Source organism: Tachypleus tridentatus, chromosome 3 (assembly GCF_004210375.1).
Source record: "Tachypleus tridentatus isolate NWPU-2018 chromosome 3, ASM421037v1, whole genome shotgun sequence".
NCBI classification, from domain to species: Eukaryota; Metazoa; Arthropoda; class Merostomata; order Xiphosura; family Limulidae; genus Tachypleus; species Tachypleus tridentatus.
The window spans coordinates 52,696,735-52,719,513 of NC_134827.1; the positions used below are offsets into that span (position 1 = coordinate 52,696,735).

The 22,779-nt window shown below is 32.0% G+C and overlaps 2 protein-coding genes across 5 annotated transcripts; one reads left to right on the forward strand and one right to left on the reverse strand.

Annotated features, from left to right (window-relative positions):
* The first annotated feature begins 4,253 nt into the window (after positions 1-4,253).
* LOC143245860 (uncharacterized) lies at positions 4,254-9,942 on the forward strand. Its single transcript, XM_076492115.1, has 4 exons — positions 4,254-4,294; positions 4,563-4,640; positions 5,651-5,805; positions 6,289-9,942. The coding sequence occupies exons 1-4, from the start codon at positions 4,254-4,256 to the stop codon at positions 6,933-6,935; spliced, it is 921 nt and encodes a 306-aa protein (XP_076348230.1). The 3' UTR covers positions 6,936-9,942.
* Positions 9,943-10,866: 924 nt separating this feature from the next.
* MRG15 (mortality factor 4-like) lies at positions 10,867-20,683 on the reverse strand. Of its 4 annotated transcripts, none has more exons than XM_076494081.1 (12): positions 20,561-20,683; positions 19,887-19,933; positions 19,302-19,369; positions 17,160-17,246; positions 15,963-16,057; positions 14,587-14,675; positions 14,128-14,226; positions 13,693-13,784; positions 13,416-13,518; positions 13,224-13,293; positions 12,909-12,993; positions 10,867-11,031 (listed from the first exon to the last, which is right to left on the reverse strand). In XM_076494081.1, the coding sequence occupies exons 1-12, from the start codon at positions 20,586-20,588 to the stop codon at positions 10,950-10,952; spliced, it is 945 nt and encodes a 314-aa protein (XP_076350196.1). In that variant the 5' UTR covers positions 20,589-20,683; the 3' UTR covers positions 10,867-10,949. The 4 variants fall into 4 exon arrangements, with proteins under 4 accessions (XP_076350196.1, XP_076350195.1, XP_076350198.1 ...); XM_076494080.1 differs by having other exon boundaries at positions 14,128-14,229; positions 20,561-20,681; XM_076494083.1 differs by lacking the exon at positions 17,160-17,246 and having other exon boundaries at positions 20,561-20,680.
* Between the last annotated feature and the right edge of the window lie 2,096 nt (positions 20,684-22,779).

Genomic DNA, 22,779 nt, shown 5'->3' on the forward strand with positions numbered 1-22,779 from the left:
TGTTGTTTAATATAACAGTAACTACTGATACATGTACATACTGTAGATTTAATATAAGTATTTTAGATGTTGATCATCACTACTAACAAAGTGTTGTTTAATATAACAGTAACTACTGATACATGTACATACTGTAGATTTAATATAAGTATTTTAGATGTTGATCATCACTACTAACAAAGTGTTGTTTAATATAACAGTAACTACTGGTACATGTACATACTGTAGATTTAATATAAGTATTTTAGATGTTGATCATCACTACTAACAAAGTGTTGTTTAATATAACAGTAACTACTGGTACATGTACATACTGTAGATTTAATATAAGTATTTTAGATGTTGATCATCACTACTAACAAAGTGTTGTTTAATATAACAGTAACTACTGATACATGTACATACTGTAGATTTAATATAAGTATTTTAGATGTTGATCATCACTACTAACAAAGTGTTGTTTAATATAACAGTAACTACTGGTACATGTACATACTGTAGATTTAATATAAGTATTTTAGATGTTGATCATCACTACTAACAAAGTGTTGTTTAATATAACAGTAACTACTGATACATGTACATACTGTAGATTTAATATAAGTATTTTAGATGTTGATCATCACTACTAACAAAGTGTTGTTTAATATAACAGTAACTACTGGTACATGTACATACTGTAGATTTAATATAAGTATTTTAGATGTTGATCATCACTACTAACAAAGTGTTGTTTAATATAACAGTAACTACTGGTACATGTACATACTGTAGATTTAATATAAGTATTTTAGATGTTGATCATCACTACTAACAAAGTGTTGTTTAATATAACAGTAACTACTGGTACATGTACATACTGTAGATTTAATATAAGTATTTTAGATGTTGATCATCACTACTAACAAAGTGTTGTTTAATATAACAGTAACTACTGGTACATGTACATACTGTAGATTTAATATAAGTATTTTAGATGTTGATCTGTAGATTTAATATAAGTATTTTAGATGTTGATCATCACTACTAACAAAGTGTTGTTTAATATAACAGTAACTACTGATACATGTACATACTGTAGATTTAATATAAGTATTTTAGATGTTGATCATCACTACTAACAAAGTGTTGTTTAATATAACAGTAACTACTGGTACATGTACATACTGTAGATTTAATATAAGTATTTTAGATGTTGATCATCACTACTAACAAAGTGTTGTTTAATATAACAGTAACTACTGGTACATGTACATACTGTAGATTTAATATAAGTATTTTAGATGTTGATCATCACTACTAACAAAGTGTTGTTTAATATAACAGTAACTACTGGTACATGTACATACTGTAGATTTAATATAAGTATTTTAGATGTTGATCATCACTACTAACAAAGTGTTGTTTAATATAACAGTAACTACTGGTACATGTACATACTGTAGATTTAATATAAGTATTTTAGATGTTGATCATCACTACTAACAAAGTGTTGTTTAATATAACAGTAACTACTGGTACATGTACATACTGTAGATTTAATATAAGTATTTTAGATGTTGATCATCACTACTAACAAAGTGTTGTTTAATATAACAGTAACTACTGGTACATGTACATACTGTAGATTTAATATAAGTATTTTAGATGTTGATCATCACTACTAACAAAGTGTTGTTTAATATAACAGTAACTACTGGTACATGTACATACTGTAGATTTAATATAAGTATTTTAGATGTTGATCATCACTACTAACAAAGTGTTGTTTAATATAACAGTAACTACTGGTACATGTACATACTGTAGATTTAATATAAGTATTTTAGATGTTGATCATCACTACTAACAAAGTGTTGTTTAATATAACAGTAACTACTGGTACATGTACATACTGTAGATTTAATATAAGTATTTTAGATGTTGATCATCACTACTAACAAAGTGTTGTTTAATATAACAGTAACTACTGGTACATGTACATACTGTAGATTTAATATAAGTATTTTAGATGTTGATCATCACTACTAACAAAGTGTTGTTTAATATAACAGTAACTACTGGTACATGTACATACTGTAGATTTAATATAAGTATTTTAGATGTTGATCATCACTACTAACAAAGTGTTGTTTAATATAACAGTAACTACTGGTACATGTACATACTGTAGATTTAATATAAGTATTTTAGATGTTGATCATCACTACTAACAAAGTGTTGTTTAATATAACAGTAACTACTGGTACATGTACATACTGTAGATTTAATATAAGTATTTTAGATGTTGATCATCACTACTAACAAAGTGTTGTTTAATATAACAGTAACTACTGATACATGTACATACTGTAGATTTAATATAAGTATTTTAGATGTTAACAAAGTGTTGATCATCACTACTAACAAAGTGTTGTTTAATATAACAGTAACTACTGATACATGTACATACTGTAGATTTAATATAAGTATTTTAGATGTTGATCATCACTACTAACAAAGTGTTGTTTAATATAACAGTAACTACTGGTACATGTACATACTGTAGATTTAATATAAGTATTTTAGATGTTGATCATCACTACTAACAAAGTGTTGTTTAATATAACAGTAACTACTGGTACATGTACATACTGTAGATTTAATATAAGTATTTTAGATGTTGATCATCACTACTAACAAAGTGTTGTTTAATATAACAGTAACTACTGGTACATGTACATACTGTAGATTTAATATAAGTATTTTAGATGTTGATCATCACTACTAACAAAGTGTTGTTTAATATAACAGTAACTACTGGTACATGTACATACTGTAGATTTAATATAAGTATTTTAGATGTTGATCATCACTACTAACAAAGTGTTGTTTAATATAACAGTAACTACTGGTACATGTACATACTGTAGATTTAATATAAGTATTTTAGATGTTGATCATCACTACTAACAAAGTGTTGTTTAATATAACAGTAACTACTGATACATGTACATACTGTAGATTTAATATAAGTATTTTAGATGTTGATCATCACTACTAACAAAGTGTTGTTTAATATAACAGTAACTACTGGTACATGTACATACTGTAGATTTAATATAAGTATTTTAGATGTTGATCATCACTACTAACAAAGTGTTGTTTAATATAACAGTAACTACTGGTACATGTACATACTGTAGATTTAATATAAGTATTTTAGATGTTGATCATCACTACTAACAAAGTGTTGTTTAATATAACAGTAACTACTGGTACATGTACATACTGTAGATTTAATATAAGTATTTTAGATGTTGATCATCACTACTAACAAAGTGTTGTTTAATATAACAGTAACTACTGGTACATGTACATACTGTAGATTTAATATAAGTATTTTAGATGTTGATCATCACTACTAACAAAGTGTTGTTTAATATAACAGTAACTACTGGTACATGTACATACTGTAGATTTAATATAAGTATTTTAGATGTTGATCATCACTACTAACAAAGTGTTGTTTAATATAACAGTAACTACTGATACATGTACATACTGTAGATTTAATATAAGTATTTTAGATGTTAATCACTACTAACAAAGTGTTGTTTAATATAACAGTAACTACTGGTACATGTACATACTGTAGATTTAATATAAGTATTTTAGATGTTGATCATCACTACTAACAAAGTGTTGTTTAATATAACAGTAACTACTGGTACATGTACATACTGTATATTTAATATAAGTATTTTAGATGTTGATCATCACTACTAACAAAGTGTTGTTTAATATAACAGTAACTACTGATACATGTACATACTGTAGATTTAATATAAGTATTTTAGATGTTGATCATCACTACTAACAAAGTGTTGTTTAATATAACAGTAACTACTGGTACATGTACATACTGTAGATTTAATATAAGTATTTTAGATGTTGATCATCACTACTAACAAAGTGTTGTTTAATATAACAGTAACTACTGGTACATGTACATACTGTAGATTTAATATAAGTATTTTAGATGTTGATCATCACTACTAACAAAGTGTTGTTTAATATAACAGTAACTACTGATACATGTACCTACTTTTGTAAAATACTTTACAAGACAGTGTAATGAATTTGGTGATAATTGTTACCAAGATAATAAGAATACTTTTGTGGAATACTTTACAAGACAGTGTTATGAATTTGGTGGATAATTGTAAGAGCAGTTGGTGTTACTTTTGTAGAATACTTTACAAGACAGTGTAATGAATTTGGTGGATAATTGTGACCAAGATAATAAAACCAGGTAGTGTTACTTTTGTAACACCAGAGACCTTTTTTAATACATGTGTTTCAATGTAGATTAAGGTAAACTTAGAATATAACTTTGACATAAGTTTGGATGAGTTGCAGTTTATTTAACTTAGGTTTGATTTTTTATTAAAAATATTCTTACTTATAGAATCAAGTGTGGTCAACTTCCTTTAAGTTATTGTGTAGCTTACTCAGATGTCATGTTTAACACTGCCTTTGTTTTCCTGAATTTTTGTCAAAAAATCTTTTGTTACAAACAGGGCAGAGTCTTCAGCTGAGGTCCCATCAGTCACTACTGGAGGAGGTCTGTTTTCTAAAGGTTCAAAGTTCAGATATAGGTGTGTAACAACAGTCAGTGTTTGTCATGTATCAGTTGCAGGTGTGTAACAACAGTTGATGTTTGTCATGTGTCAGTTACAGGTGTGTTACAACAGTTGGTGTTTGTCGTGTATCTGTTACATCTGTGTAACAACAGTCGGTGTTTGTCATGTATCAGTTACATCTGTGTAACAACAGTCGGTATTTGTCATCTATCAGTTACATCTGTGTTTTGTGTCTCAGTTCTATATCACATATTACCAGTCATATATTATTCATCACTGATGTTTTGTGTCTCAGTTCTACATTATTTGTTATCAGTCATATCGTATTCATCACTGATGTTTTGTGTCTCAGTTCTATATCACGTTACCAGTCATGTCTTATTCATCACTGATGTTTTGTGTCTCAGTTCTACATTATTTGTTATCAGTCATATCATATTCATCACTGATGTTTTGTGTCTCAGTTCTACATTATTTGTTATAAGTCATATCATATTCATCACTGATGTTTTGTGTCTCAGTTCTATATCACATGTTACCAGGCATATCTTGTTCATCACAGATGTTTTGTGTCTCAGTTCTACATTATTTGTTACCAGTCATATCTTGTTCATCACAGATGTTTTGTGTCTCAGTTCTACATTACATGTTACCAGTCATATCTTGTTCATCACAAATGTTTTGTGTCTCAGTTCTACATTATTTGTTATCAGTCATATCTTTCTTTAGGTCACAAAGGTTGAAATCTTAGTTGTAAAGGGTTTCTCTTGGAATTAGTAGATAAATACACAACACTTTTTAAAGTAAACTAAAATAAAGTTTATATTTATTATTATTGAAGAAGTTTACAAAGATAGTAGCTTCGAAAGTTCCCTAGTAATTGAGATATATTTTTGTTGCAGTATAAAATTACTGACTTATTGCAAATATCCCATGAATAAACTAATCTTTACTTCAGTACAATGCACCAAAGAAACTAGAAATATCTGTCTTATGTGAGAAATTCTGTATGACCTATTTCTCAGTGGTCGTGTCGAGAAAGAAGTTATTGAAGTGATGACAAACTTTCATCGTGACCCGCCTCAGTTCCAGAGAAGCTTTCTGCGTACTTTGTCATTTCGTCACAAGAGTGAATCTTATCCAACAACACCAGCTACACCATCTAAGGATTATGAAACAGGTTAGGTTTTAGTTTTTGCCTTGTTCAATGTGTTTAAACAGAGGTTTGGTTTATCTACAGTACAACCAATAGATATGAGAATATCTTGTCTTATTGCTAAAATAAAATTTCAACATTGTATAATTGAAGTGTTGATATTAGTTTTATTTTCTCTGTTTTAGACAGTTTATTATGTAGATATTGAATGTTTTGATTCAGTTATATCTTGTAGTGATTTCTCACTTTAAAGACGTTGTTTATTATTATAGTGATTATACGTGGAACTAATTTCATGTCTTTACAATGTGATTGTGTTTGTGAATTATATATGTGTTCTTGAGTTGTGGTTATGTCTGACAAACTGGACTTTCTTCATTCAATGATAACCATTATTATTAATGATATATCAGGTTCTCTCCTTTTGTTAACCATTCCAGTATAATACAGTGATAACCGTTATTATTAATGCAAGACCAGGTTCTCACCTTTTGTTAACCATTCCAGATTTTCCTGATCTTCACTACATGAACCACTCAGCCCCAGCCACAGAGAATGTGGACTCTATGACATCTACAGACTCCTCAAGCCTCAAGTACACCAATCGGTCCACACAGATGACTGGAAGTTTGAGTGATTTGACTCTTCCAGAACACGAGGAAGTCGCTATTCTTCCATTGGAAGGGGAGGAGGACCAACATATTAAACAGCTGGATAGCCACATAGTGGAGGAACTGGAGGACCTCATTGAGGAAGATCGTCCTGCTGAACTGGAAGTATCCTTACCTCCTCTGAGAGCCTCAACTCCACAGATCACCAAAGAGGTTGAACAGGAGACACACAATGCCCAGGTCTCGACCTCAGAGTCACAACTCACTGGGAAGAACTTTGAACTTGATTTTAACATTACCAAGCAGAAAAATCTTGCAAGATCTCGACCATTTCTTTCTCGTCCAGTGAACATAGTACGAGTAACCATTCTGGCCTCTCTGTTTGCACTCTTGACGTTTTGGTGCTTGCTTGTCGTTGTCATGGAGTCAGACTCGCCTCTTTTCAGTGATGCACGCAAGCTGCCGGAACTAATTGTCTTGCGAAGAGAATACTATGAACCCGCAAAGGACTACATTGTGGAAAGGTTGAAATTCCTCTTTTGATTTTTTTTGCATGCACATTCTGTGTGAGTTACGTGTAAAAGTACTTTAAACACACAAAACCATCTGTGCAGCTAAGAATTTCTACTTCCATTTTTAATCCTTCTAGATTTCTTCTGACCCTTTTCTAAATAACCTTGTGTACTTTTTCTTACCATTGTTTGGATAATGTGTATGTGTTGTTATCAAGAAACAAATTTCTCTACTTGTTAATATAACCTCATGGTAAAATTGTTATTTATAAATGTGGATATTTTTCACACCTCTAACTTACAAACTTTTTTAAATTGTAATGTGATACCTGTACCTTATAATTATACATAAAGTAATGATATATAATGTTTCATATTAACTATTTCTTGTATTCAATGGTATAAATGGAAGTTCAATTTAATTAGAGGGGTTGTAATATTCAAGTATTGATAGTATGTTATGTATTGTTAGACTGTAAACTTTGGTTTAAAGTTACTTTATTTATATCTGTACAATAATTTAAACAAATTTTATAGGTTCAAATAGTTTTAAGAGTTTTAGTATACTATGTAGATTGTTGGTGTTTGATCAGTGGTAATATATTTTTAATTTTCTTGGTAACGTTACATTTGTTATGTTGTTAGTTACTATATTGTTTATATTTTGTTGTTAACTACTAGAGCTGTATAGAAAGATCTCTTGTAAACATTTTGGAGGAAACTTGTAAACCTAATGTTTTTTAGTATTCAGTTGTGTAATGTAGCAAATTCCAACAACTTATAATAATGTGATATTTGAAGCCTAGAAGACAGTAGTGTCACACACTATTTATCGTTTTTGGGTGTGGTTACTTGATCACAGTCAGTGAGAATGGAGAGCCAGTTGGTGTTAAGAACAATGCATGCTTATCTGTTTATTAAACAGATCTGTGTTGGCACTTAGAACAATACATGCTTATTTGTTTATTAAACAAATTGGTGTTAAGAACAATGCATGCTTATTTGTTGATTAAACAGATCTGTGTTGGCATTGAAAACAGTATATGCTTATCTGTTTATTAAACAGATCTGTGTTGGTGTTAAGAACAATACATGCTTATCTGTTTATTAAACAGATCTGTGTTGGTGTTAAGAACAATACATGCTTATCTGTTTATTAAAAAGATCTGTGTTTGCATTTAGAACAATACATGCTTATCTGTTTATTAAACAAATTGGTGTTAAGAACAATACATGCTTATTTGTTGATTAAACAGACCTGTGTTGGCATTGAAAACAATATATGCTTATCTGTTTATTAAACAGATCTGTGTTGGTGTTAAGAACAATACATGCTTATCTGTTTATTAAACAGATCTGTGTTGGCACTTAGAACAATACATGCTTATCTGTTTATTAAACACGTTGGTTTTGGTGGTTTGAATAGTGTATGATTAAGTTTATTATGCATCTGAGTTGGTGTTAAGAACAACACATGATTCTCTGTTGGTGTTAATGACAAAATTAAATATCCTGAATTTCAGCTGTTGGAAAAGAAATGACAAAAACCCATTCCTTCTTAAGTGTTAGTGAAGATTTACACAAAATCAGTTAGGGCTAGTCTTGGATATGTTATGGAGATGTTCTTGTATTTTATGTAAATAAAAATTAGGTTAATTGTAAGACTAGTGTAACAATTTTAAAAATTAACCTTGAAGAATATTTTTGTTGTATTATACTTACAACACATTTGTATCTTAGTTAAAACAGTCATTACAGGGTTCAATTCTGTAAACACTAAATAACTTCTGCTTATTGTTCTGGGACAGTTTTAATGCATGTAACTAGCACAATACATTTAATCTTTTAGTCTATTATCTGAATGTTTACTCAGGGCCATAAAGTAACTGGGCTCAAGTTTAGGTTGGCCCCAATCAAAGCGTGATTTGGCAAACTTAGTGTAACATGTGGTGTTGAAACTGGAGTCTTTAAACATAAAATAAATATTTTACCCTTTACATTAACTTATTAAAGGGAATAGTGTTTCTAAGTAAGAAACTTAACTTACTACCCAGAGGAATCAAAGTAAGTTGGCCAATCAGAGAGCCTTTGTTACTAATTGCTTACCGTACATGAGACAAGCCTTCCACATCAACCACGTGATGCACCAAACAATTTATATTTTCTGCAGTGAGTTCTTTTATATTTGTCTTTATCACAAGCAGATCATCACATAATGTGAAGCAGTTTATTTACTTAAAATGGCAACTATTTTAAATTGTGTATGTTGTGTCTAGTAGGTAACATTTGAATTCTTATAGAAATCTTAAATTTGCAAAGGGTTTTTGTATATATTTATAAACTTGTCATCTAGATGTTTAATGTCAGTTTTAAAGACTTCACAATATTCAAATGAACAGTTTGCTGGGTTTATATTTATTGATATTTATAAAATGTATGTCTGGATTTTGAATCATGTTCAAATTCTTGTTTTGATAACTGATCCATAAATCTCATGGGTTAATGTACTAACTTCTAACAATTCGGTATATATAGTAACAGTGACAACTACAGTCCATTCTTCACGTTAAGCGATACCTCTACGTTGTTAACAGTGACGACTACAGTCCTTTCTTTACATTAAGCTATAAATACCTCGACGTTGTTAACAGCGACTACAGTCCTTTCTTTATGTTAAGCGATACCTCTACGTTGTTAACAGTGACGACTACGGTCCTTTCTTTACGTTAAGCTATAAATACCTCTACGTTGTTAACAGTGACGACTACAGTCCTTTCTTTACGTTAAGCTATAAATACCTTGACGTTGTTAACAGTGACAACTGCAGTTCTTTCTTTACATTAACAGAGATGCCAACTATTTCAAATAACTAAGCATTATGATTGTAGACAGAGCCCTTTATCATTTGTGGCTACTTGTCCTGACCAACGTCTCTAAGCTGTTTATTATTATATTATTATTTATTTCTGTTATAGATTGCTTGTTTATGACTGTGTTTTGTGTATTTAAGAAATAAATTTTAAAAAATTCTTTTGAAATTATATCTTATTTAGTTCAGAGTAACAAACATACTGGTAAAACAACATTGAACATGCACAAACAGTAAGCAGAAAAAGTCTTTGTGTAAGGACTAGTTTATATCATGTTTATGACACTTATTGTAATAGTTTTGCAGCTGTTGCAGCCCTTGCTTTCATGAGAATGTCTCTGAATGGCTGGGAGTTACAACAACATTGTCCATTTGACTGCATACACATCTTGTGTGTTATAATACTGCTCAAAACTGAGGTGCTCAAGTTTGGTCTGAACTTGCTTTTGTTTTTAGTCACTAAAACTGAGGAACTGTCTAACTCTTTCACAACCTACAACATTTTCCACTTTCTAGATACAAGATGCTAAACACAAAAAGTTATGTATCAACCTATCAACAGTTTGTTTTTTATCATGTTTTTAAAACTCTTAATAAATAAACCAGTACTATCTACTGCATCTGAGGAAATTACGAAGGTCTACTAGTGAATAGTTTGAGCTAAACAACTAATAAAACCTGAATATTGTGAACAAAAGTAACATTATTTGTTGTTGTTAAAGAAGTGGCACAGGTTAGTAGGTGTTTATTGGTTCTGCTTGCTGTACAAACTGTTCCTTCAACCTCACCTTCAGTGGATAAGGAGATAACTGAATACAGTTATTATTATATTTGTATCCAAGGTTGTTGATAAAGCTTTAAATACAGTTACTCTCTCACATGAACCACTAGAAATGTTCTTCTTCTATAGCTGGATCTTTAGAAATCCTAACAATATTAAACTAATAATTCTACTGGATGCTTTCTCCTCAAAATGGTTACCAGTTCCTTCTTTTACAAGTGCAGGCTAGGTCATATTCTTTTTATGACATCAAATAACTGGATACAAAGATTAAAAATGATCCGTATTTTAATTTTAGAGATGGAAATAATGAACGTTCGAAACACTTTTATTGCATCAAAATTTAAAACCAGATTTTTCCTATCACTGTATCCACAACACACAAAATAAAATAATTAAATAGCTTTACGATGATACTCGGGTGGAGCGACATAATAATCACTGAGGCTATACAACGAGGAGTTTCTTCCAAGGTACCTAAAATTACAACATTAATGTGAAATATCATACACAACTACATGCTAGTACTCAACTTATATAGGCTGTTGTACCATTAAAACATGTAAATATTTACTAACTTCAACCACTAGCGAGTCTGTTAAAGTGGAGTAGTTTACATATAAAACATGTAAATATTTACTAACTTCAACCACTAGCGAGTTTGTTAAAGTAGAGTAGTTTACATATAAAACATGTAAATATTTACTAACTTCAACCACTAGTGAGTCTGTTAAAGTGGAGTAGTTTACATATAAAACATCTAAGTATTTACTAACTTCAACCACTAGTGAGTCTGTTAAAGTGGAGTAGTTTACATATAAAACAGTAAATATTTACTAACTTCAACCACTAGTGAGTCTGTTAAAGTGGAGTAGTTTACATATAAAACAGTAAATATTTACTAACATCAACCACTAGTGAGTTTGTTAAAGTGGAGTAGTTTACATATAAAACATGTAAATATTTACTAACTTCAACCAGTAGTGAGTCTGCTAAAGTGGAGTAGTTTACATATAAAACATGTAAATATTTACTAACTTCAACCAGTAGTGAGTCTGTTAAAGTGGAGTAGTTTACATATAAAACATGTAAATATTTACTAACTTCAACCACTAGTTTACATATAAAACATGTAAATATTTACTAACTTCAACCACGAGTCTGTTAAAGTGGAGTAGTTTACATATAAAACATCTAAGTATTTACTAACTTCAACCACTAGCGAGTTTGTTAAAGTGGAGTAGTTTACATATAAAACATCTAAGTATTTACTAACTTCAACCACTAGTGAGTCTGTTAAAGTGGAGTAGTTTACATATAAAACATGTAAATATTTACTAACTTCAACCACTAGGCAGTCTGTTAAAGTGGAGTAGTTTACATGTAAAACATCTAAATATTTACTAACTTCAACCACTAGCGAGTCTGTTAAAGTGGAGTAGTTTACATATAAAACATGTAAATATTTACTAACTTCAACCACTAGTGAGTTTGTTAAAGTGTAGTGGTTTACATATAAAGCATGTAAATATTTACTAACTTCAACCACTAGTGAGTTTGTTAAAGTGGAGTAGTTTACATATAAAACATCTAAATATTTACTAACTTCAACCACTAGTGAGGCTGTTAAAGTGGAGTAGTTTACATATAAAACATGTAAATATTTACTGACTTCAACCACTAGCGAGTTTGTTAAAGTAGAGTAGTTTACATATAAAACATGTAAATATTTACTAACTTCAACCACTAGTGAGTCTGTTAAAGTGGAGTAGTTTACATATAAAACATGTAAATATTTACTAACTTCAACCACTAGCGAGTTTGTTAAAGTAGAGTAGTTTACATATAAAACATGTAAATATTTACTAACTTCAACCACTAGTGAGTCTGTTAAATTGGAGTAGTTTACATATAAAACATCTAAGTATTTACTAACTTCAACCACTGGTGAGTCTGTTAAAGTGGAGTAGTTTACATATAAAACATGTAAATATTTACTGACTTCAACCACTAGCAAGTTTGTTAAAGTAGAGTAGTTTACATATAAAACATGTAAATATTTACTAACTTCAACCACTAGCGAGTCTGTTAAAGTGGAGTAGTTTACATATAAAACATGTAAATATTTACTAACTTCAACCACTAGCGAGTTTGTTAAAGTGGAGTAGTTTACATATAAAACATCTAAGTATTTACTAACTTCAACCACTAGTGAGTCTGTTAAAGTGGAGTAGTTTACATATAAAACATCTAAATATTTACTAACTTCAACCACTAGCGAGTCTGTTAAAGTGGAGTAGTTTACATATAAAACATCTAAATATTTACTAACTTCAACCAGTATGTTATCTTACTTGAGGAAGTCATGGATATGGTTAAGTAACAACTGAACACTCTTCTCATCCAGAGGTGTGTAAGCTAACATACCTCCTAGTTTTACTGGAAAGAACAAAAATCATGAAAGCCTTACACTTTATGAAGAGACCTTTACTTAATAATGAAATTGTAGCTGATTTGGTTTACTTAAGATATATTTAAAAGTAATAAAATGCATATTGTATTTTTAATAAATAGAAGGACCACAGTAAGTGTTTAATAAAACTGTTTAAATTGAATGAGGTGCTTATTTTTCCGTATAAATATTTAACACTCGAACAGTAGATACTTACCAAAAAGTCGAAGGAGGTGAATGGCTCCGTAGATTTGACTCATGGGCGTGTCTGTGTATTCCGCCAGAACCTAAGGAAGAAAAATTCCTATAATGCATCTCTTAAAACGTTCAATGCTCACTAGGTGTTGGTAACTATAAAAAACACAACCAGGTGGTATAAGTTAAAGTTCCATATTAACAAGACTCTTACCTCGGCATACTGAGGCCTTTCAAACTTGTAAAGTAACTGACTTCCAAGCATCACATTAAAGTATTCTTTTATCCCATTTGTAACCTCCAGTAATGCACTTTCCCTGGAAGTAAAGTCGACCTTTAGCATGTCATCTATCCTTCATTATTTCAAACAAAAGAAATTAAATTACGGACATGAAAAACGTTTGATGTAACTTGCATGTTCTCGGGGGTTCTGCGATTTTCATTTTTTATTCTAGGGTTCAAAGAAGTCCATATTTTTACTTTTCACTCACCTGTTTGGCGAGATTCCTTTAGCTGAAGTTTTTTGCTTTATGTAATCAGCCAATATGGTGTCGACCGTCACACGAGCAGGGAGTTGTACAATCTGTTAAATTATGAACTTCTGTAAAACTACTCTGACAGTAATACTTTAGGATAGTTTATTTGATAAAGGAAATTGAACGTTAACTCCACAAAGAACAATATCTGTGAAACAGTTCTACCAGCCGTCTGTAGATAATATTTTTCTGTCTCTTCCTCATACACATTTTACTTTATTTAACGACAAATGGCAGATTACTTAAGCCACATCTTTGACCTTCATTCAATTTGTAAGCCTAGTTATTGTAATGTAATTATTTATGTACCACGTGGTATCTTTCATGTTGAACATATTTCATTAGTTAATAAAACAACAACTTTTAAATTCCACTTTTAACAAATGTTACCTTTTTCTGTCTGGTAACGAGATCCCAGTCATCGACCAACCACGGTTTTAATTCATCTGGAATTCTCACTTTGATTTCAACTCTTGTCAGAAATGATTCCTCCTCAAGTAAAGTGGACAATATATCAATCAAATTATTATCTTTCATAAACTCACTTCAGTTTATATGAGAGTAGTACACAATGAAACATTTAAAGCACAAGTGTTCATGAAACAACAGAGCCAACTCGCAAGTCACTATCCCAATTTTTAATAAGAACTCAAACTTCCTCCTAACAACTTCCAATAGTTAAAGTCTAAAGTCCCACCAGCCAGGATAAGTTGAATGTTTCCTAACAGTGTACAGTACAGAAATAAGAGGTCAGTGTAGTGAAGTGTTTGTTCTTCCAAACAACCCTTGAATGTTAAAAGTATCTTGCACCTTTCATTGACTCTCATGTTAGTTTATCATGTTTCTTACCGACTCAACATGAGCATCCAGTCTTCCCCTTTTCTTTCGCTGACCATCGGTTGATGTCTGGTCACTCTGCTGGCTGGACGAAGGAGTTCCTATAGAGATGAAATGCTTTCATTAACCAAAACAAGGTGATTTTATTTATTGTTTTATATAAAAGCACTAGAGCAGAACATGGTGACCTCAAAGAGATAAGTTAACTTTTTCAACTTAAAACACATCACCGATCCAGTTAGAACAAAACACAAGTTTCCTGTCCGCTTGGTGTTAAAGTGGTTTAGAAATATACAAAAGCTACTAATTAGTTGTTGCGTCACAAAGAAACTTCAATTTGTGTTTTTAGTTAAATTTAAAAGATACAAGTCACTAAAGTATACTGAAGTAACATAAATAAACATTTATATGTTTTCAACAAAACTAAATAAATATCATAACCTACAAACTGTGTTATTTTTTTATTCATGGAGACACACACAGTTACCACTTTACATTAAAATGACTGTTTAATTGAGAAATACTGATGTATAGTAAATACACTCAGATATTTGGTAAATATTCTACAATAATGAAATACTAAGTTGACACACACTATAATAAGTCAGGACAATTTATATTCTTGCCATCAAATTTTGGGATGCTGAGGAACATGCAAGTTTTCAATGATAATGCACCCCTCAGTCTTCCTCTAGACAACATGGTTAATCTAACACAACTATAACAACTCACCTCTTTGTTTCCCTTGTGTTTTCTCAAGACAGTGTGGTTGACGTGACTCACCTCTTTGTTTCCCTTGTGTTTTCTCAAGACGGTGTGCTTAACGTGACTCACCTCTTTGTTTCCCTTGTGTTTTCTCAAGACAGTGTGGTTGACGTAACTCACCTCTTTGTTTCCCTTGTGTTTTCTCAAGACAGTGTGGTTGACGTGACTCACCTCTTTGTTTCCCTTGTGTTTTCTCAAGACAGTGTGGTTGACGTGACTCACCACTTTGTTTCCCTTGTGTTTTCTCAAGACAGTGTGGTTGACGTGACTCACCTCTTTGTTTCCCTTGTGTTTTCTCAAGACGGTGTGGTTAACACAACTCATTCTTTGTTTTCCTGGTTTTTCTTGAGACGGTGTGGTCAACACAACTCACCTCTTTGTTTTCCTGGTTTTTCTTGAGACGGTGTGGTAAACACAACTCACCTCTTTGTTTTCCTGGTTTTTCTTGAGACGGTGTGGTTAACACAACTCACCTCTTGGTTTTCCTGGTTTTTCTTGAGATGGTGTGGTTAACACAACTCACCTCTTGGTTTTCCTGGTTTTTCTTGAGATGGTGTGGTTAACACAACTCACCTCTTGGTTTTCCTGGTTTTTCTTGAGACGGTGTGGTAAACACAACTCACCTCTTTGTTTTCCTGGTTTTTCTTGAGACGGTGTGCTCGACCTTTCTTTTCCATTTTCCTTTTTAGTAGTTGGAGTTTTATTTTTCTTGTTTTTTCTAGGTAAGATTTAATTTATCTCATACTGATAATATTGACAAATACATAAAACTGACATTTTGATATATTTAAGTTTTCCAAAACAAGTTCAGCAAATAACTAAAGGTAAATATTACTTTAACTTTGAATTATTTCTGTGTCCAAACAAAATAACAAATTTATATACTGTTATAACTGTTGTAACAGAAATCAACATTTGTATACCATAATGTGTGTGAGAATTAATGTATACAGAATACCACTGACACCAAACATCACACTAGGATCAACAATACTATGTTCAGTGGATCAGCTCATAACCACACACTGTAAGAAATGATTTCACAGATCCAAAGTGTAATTTTATTACCCTGGGAATTCTTGTTGTAAACAGTGTAGAATACACAAGTTGACAAACAGCACACTGTAACATGTGTGTGCACTTTGTTGACTTCAAGAGTTTTGTGTTACTGTGTCACACAAATGATCTAATGAATTTCTATTTCAGTTGTTTACACTAAAATAAATGCAGAGACAAGTGTTTCATGTTTAGAAGTTCAAACTACTTTGCAAGACGTGACAATATTACAAGCAGGCACAGCGTTATTAGAACAAGTTAGCCTATTCATTGTTGGTAATACTACATTAAAGTACGAATTATCAGTAAGTTTTAATGACCAGTAGAATATACCTGAAATTAACATTAGTCCTAAACAAAGGAAACCTTTAACCACAAGAAGTACTAATGACAGATAACTTGATGATGAAATAAAATACATGTAATTAGAAATATAGACAGTCAAACATGCATGTTGATTTACAACTTATTAACAATGAAGTGTTTTCAATCGTATGTCGTATTTTATTTTATTATTGTCACACTTCCAAAAGTATCCATGTAGATAACTGATTTCTCAATTCTATCCTGTTCAATAAAACAATATCACAGTTTTTCATAAACATTATCCACGATCGTTTAAGTTTTTTCCAACGTCACCAAACCTTCCGAGCGACTTCAGCCACAACAGTTAACTGAACGAAAAGTCTGAGAGCACAATGTGGATAAGTACATGAAGGAATGAATAAGAGAACAGTATGTTAATTGTGGACAAAATTACTCACAAGTGAGCCTTCTCAAGTTCCCTCTGTTTTTGAAGGTTGCCTTCATTGTACTTCAGGACTCTACTTTCTGTAACCCATTCATCCCAACTAAGAAACAGAAAACATGGTTGGAAATCAGTGTCCGTATATGAAGACAAGGATACAAACACATCTAAACAATGCCCATCTAGCCATAAAATATATTCTATAATTTACAGTTATACTTCAGATACACTGCTATACTCTTTTCTCATTCAGTCACTTTACTAAAAGTCAGGAAAAACATCAACAGCTGATTAATTACTATTTGCAGTTGTTTTGTTTTAAAACAATACCACCAGTTCATTATTCTTCACTTGTTAATGTTAATATTCATAGCAATCACAATAAACTGAAGGGCATATGAAGTGATATGATAATATATTAATATTAGATGAATTAAGTTATCCATTTACAAACAAAACAAGACATGAAAATGAAACTAAGCTCTTATTAAGTTATATTTCTTTCCGATCAAAGACGGTATTAGTATAAGATGACCTAACAATTACTCTGGACAAATATTCAATTACTTTTAGATTTACAGCAATATAAAGAAAATATTTAAGCCTGGCTACAAAGAAATATTTAAATATTAATTGTACAAGATTCACCAACACATAGACAAACAAAGATGATATAGAAATAAGTAACAGCAAAGTCACAGACACCAATCTCTAACCACGTTACTACAACCATAAGTTACAAGAAGTCATGGACACCAATCTCTGTCCACGTTACTACAACCCTAGGTAGCAAAATGTCATGGACACCAATCTCTGTCCACATTACTACAACCCTAAGTTGCAAGGAGTCACAGACACCCATTTCTGTCCATGTTACTACAACCCTAAGTTGCAAGGAGTCACAGACACAAATCTCTGTCCACGTTACTACAACCCTAAGTTGCAAGGAGTCACAGACACCAATCTCTGTCCATGTTACTACAACCCTAAGTTGCAAGGAGTCACAGACACCAATCTCTGTCCACGTTACTACAACCCTAAATAGCAAGGAGTCACACACATCAATCTGTATCATGTTACTACAACCATAACTAGCAAGGAATCACAGACATCAATCTCTATCCACGTTACTACAACCATAACTAGCAAGGAATCACAGACATCAATCTCTATCCACGTTACTACAACCATAACTAGCAAGGAATCACAGACATCAATCTCTATCCACGTTACTACAACCATAACTAGCAAGGAATCACAGACATCAATCTCTGTCCACGTTACTACAACTATAGTAGCAATGAGTCACAAACTTCAATCTGTATCCATGTTACTACAACTGTAAGTAGCAAGGAGTCACAGACATCAGTCTGTATCCATGTCACTACAACCATAACTAGCAAGGAGTCACAAACTTCAATCTCTATTCATATTACTACAACTATAGAAGCAAGGAGTAGTCACAGACATGAATCTGTATCATGTTACTACAACTGTAGGTAGCAAGAAGTCACAGACATCAGTCTGTATCCATGTTATTACAACTGTAGGTAGCAAGGAGTCACAGACATCAGTCTGTATCCATGTCACTACAACCATAACTAGCAAGGAGTCACAAACTTCAATCTCTATTCATATTACTACAACTATAGAAGCAAGGAGTAGTCACAGACATGAATCTGTATCATGTTACTACAACTGTAGGTAGCAAGGAGTCACAGACATCAGTCTGTATCCATGTTACTACAACTGTAGGTAGCAAGGAGTCACAAACTTCAATCTTTATTCATATTACTACAACTGTAAGTACCAAGGAGTCACAGACATCAGTCTGTATCCATGCTACTACAACTGTAGGTAGCAAGGAGTCACAGACATCAGTCTGTATCCATGTTACTACAACTGTAGGTAGCAAGGAGTCACAGACATCAGTCTGTATCGATGTTACTACAAATGTAGGTAGCAAGGAGTCACAGACATTAGTCTGTATCCATGTTACTACAACTATAGTAGCAAGGAGTCACAAACTTCAATCTCTATTCATATTACTACAACCATAACTAGCAAGAAGTCACAGACATCAGTCTGTATCCATGTTACTACAACTTGAAGTGAAACTTGTGTGTAACAATAAGAATTACAAAATGTAAGACTTTACTTCTTATTCCAACCACTGTAATGGATAAAATATTTCATCTGTTTGTCTTTTACTTGGGTCTTCATACACTAGAAAAATAAATATTCATAATGTAGATACATAAACTGTAGTTTCAACTAGTGTAATTATAATAAAAATATGATAACAGTGAATTATGATATCCAATTATTAACTAGATAACTACAAATATTAACATTTATTTTAATAGTTGCATATGTTTAAATTAATGGTAAAATAAAAACATTAACAAATGTTTATTGCATTATTTACATCTGCCTCTAATAAGATTGTTTGGTTCAATAATAAGATAAATGGATGTCTAAGGTCTCATTACAATCAGAGGTGTCTCACCGACATACAAAAACTTCTAATTAAGAGATTGTGGAAAACAGTCACAGGTTAATAAATATGTTTTACCTGTTTAGTGTTAGAGCTTTGGTGAAGTGATTTATAAACACACACACAAAACTGGAACCATGCCAGTCAAACACACCCATTGTAACAAGACCAAGTTATCATGCTGCAAGTTCATACTTAAATTGTGACACTTCTGATTTCCAATTACAAATATTTTTTTTTCCTTACCTTGGCTTCGTATAGAAGTGGACCATGAAAACACAGAACTTTTTCTCCTGAAAACAAGAAATAATTAAATAACAGTTAACTATACTTTCAAATGTCTAGAAAATATTGCTTGGCTAGTCTATCACTCCGGAGAATGTGACACATTACTAGGATTTAGTAAGACAGTGTAAGTTCTAGTTAAGAACGTTTTATCAGGATGGTACAGTAATCGAGGCCAACATTATAAAAGAATTAATTATTTCCTATCGAATTAAAACAATCAGAGAAGTTCAACAAATGTATTATCTACATTTTGATAACCCAATAGCATCACCCTGCACTTGTGTAATGGTAATATACCGAGTATTTTACCAATTAATCATAACATTTGACCCACATCATTTTTATTGTACGTATATATATGAAATATAGTATATATAATGATGACGGTATTTGTACCTCAATCGTATAGATAAATCACAATACTGTATATTTCAACTTCTACAAATTACAACCACAAAAGTTTCTCTTAAATATCTTACTCATTTCATTAACAGAAATTTAGGTACTTGTAAGGAATTTTCCCAGTAACATATCCAAATGCATGCGTCTCTAACACTTAATATCTTACTGCGGAAATTCTGTACAAATACCGAAATGAACGTAATTTAGAAAATTCAAAAAAATAAAATTACCTTCTTGATACCTGAATTTCGGAGCCATTTTAACTTCAAATTGTCTCTGTATTATACAACCGCTTGCCTATATCAAATACAAAAAGTCTTACTTCTCGTGATTTCTCGCGAGAAAAGTTGTTTTCAGCACCATAAATTAAACTTTTATACAATATTCAGTAAATATGTGCCTCCAAAGACAAGGTTTCGTGGAAAACTCAGAAGCACAGTTTGAAACAGATTGATAAAATAATCTATGTTATAAAATATTGTGCGAGTTAGTAAACATCTGTTTGAAATTCTTATCGAATACAGTGTATGACTATCTATGCTCCTAAGTTCTGTCTTTGAAAACCAGTTCTGTCTAACTGAGAAAATCGAAATCCGGGTTTTATTTTTGTAAGTTTTAAAACTTATTGTTAACCCACTGGATGACTCTTTATATAATGTAAACTTATCAATACATTTACAATCCATAGAGTTTTACTATTTTAAAACACTTATGAAATAAAATACTTTGTTTCTTTTAGAGTAAAGCTACATCGAGTTATCTACTATGTCCACCACGGGTAATCGAACTCGGACTTTAGCATTTTAAATTCATAAACTTACTGCTGCTGCACTAAAGTACTTATGAAATAAATAAGTTCGGTAAGGCTTAATGGTAGGAATCGTGATGAAACAAAATGGCGGTCATAAAAATATCCTGTTTAGAAACACCTTTAAAATGTTTAATTCACAGTATTGGCCAAGTAAAACTAAAGGTTAAAGTACTTATAAAATTGCCTAAATCACGATATGTGTACTTATTTAATGAATCAAAATTTCACTATTTCAGCTAATTTTCATCTCCGTAAAGTGATTTCCAGACAAGAGTACAGAATTTTTTTATTTTTTTTTGGAATTTCGCACAAAGCTACTCGAGGGCTATCTGTGCTAGCCGTCCATAATTTAGCAGTGTAAGACTAGAGGGAAGGCAGCTAGTCATCACCACCCACCGCCAACTCTTGGGCTACTCTTTTACCAACGAATAGTGGGATTGACAGTCACATTATACACCCCCACGGCTGGGAGGGCGAGCATGTTTAGCGCGACACGGGCGCGAACCCGCGACCCTCGGATTACGAGCCTTACGCGCTAGGCCATGCCAGTCCAAGAGTACAGAAAAAAATGACAAACTTTGTAGCTCCAGTTCTTTCACAAAACCTTCCGTTTGAGGTCCAAATGATTTTTCCTTGTACCAAAAAAGTTACCACTGTGTGTGTGTGTGTGTATGTGTGTGTATGTAATAGACGGTGCACAACTGTGGGGATGTAATTAGATTTGATGGTGGGTTGGTAGAGATCCTGGTGAATATTAAAATCGAATCGGATGTACGCGAGTCCCACACTTGGTATTATTAGCACACAAGAATGTAGCTAATAAAAAAGAAATAACATAGTATAATAAAAATCTGTTAAATTTCAAAAAGACAAGTAGGGATCAATATATAACTATAGTAATATAGAAAGGTTTACTGCTAAAATATATTGAAACAAAAAACTAAACTAGAAAAGGCCATAACCTCAAGATATCTCCTGACCTACCATTGGAGGATAGTAGTTGTCGTTCACAGTCTTGCAAAATATACACTTTTACAAACATAACTTCTCGATATTCCACTCGGCCAGTGAAAGATGTAGCTGTCATTGACCTACGAACATGTTTGTAAAACTGTAACAACATCACTGCAGGTAGTGCAGATACTATCTCGAAAACAACAGCAAAAAACAAAGCAGCCTACAAGGAAACTAATTCAACGGTCAACAAATATGCGTAAAGAAAGTTTTATATGTTTTATTTTAATTCCTACACAAATTTTAGAACGTAGAAAATCCATGGTGTACTTTCATACAGCGTTTCTTTCCCTCCTCTGTTTAAGACCTGTACTCAATCTGACAATTAGATTTAATTTTAAACTAACGACATAATCAATAACTGCATTAGTTTTCCGTAGTTTCTACTAATAATTACCAGGGGCGTAGATCCTGGGTAGGATACATCCCCCCTTCATTTTAGGTGGGGGATATGGTGCATACAATCATCCCCCTACAGTTTGGTCTGTTGAATTGTTTTATTGCATCACAGGCCTACAAATTGTGTGTTTGTTCTTGTGATTCTCGTGTCCTTACCGATCGAATTACATAATTAGGTCTAGATGTAGGCTTTTTCAGTAGCCGAAATGTACATCTTTAATATAG

Coding starts and splice junctions, on each gene's coding strand:
- MRG15 (XM_076494080.1), bottom strand. CDS start 20,588: ATGGCTCCGAAATTCAGGTATCAAGAAG. Junction 13,519..13,692: donor AAAGGAATCTCGCCAAACAG/GTGAGTGAAAAG, acceptor CTTTACTTCCAG/GGAAAGTGCATTACTGGAGG. Junction 13,294..13,415: donor AAAGGCCTCAGTATGCCGAG/GTAAGAGTCTTG, acceptor TTTCTTCCTTAG/GTTCTGGCGGAATACACAGA.
- LOC143245860 (XM_076492115.1), top strand. CDS start 4,254: ATGAATTTGGTGGATAATTGTGACCAAGATAATAAAACCAG. Junction 4,295..4,562: donor GACCAAGATAATAAAACCAG/GTAGTGTTACTT, acceptor TGTTACAAACAG/GGCAGAGTCTTCAGCTGAGG. Junction 4,641..5,650: donor GGTTCAAAGTTCAGATATAG/GTGTGTAACAAC, acceptor CCTATTTCTCAG/TGGTCGTGTCGAGAAAGAAG.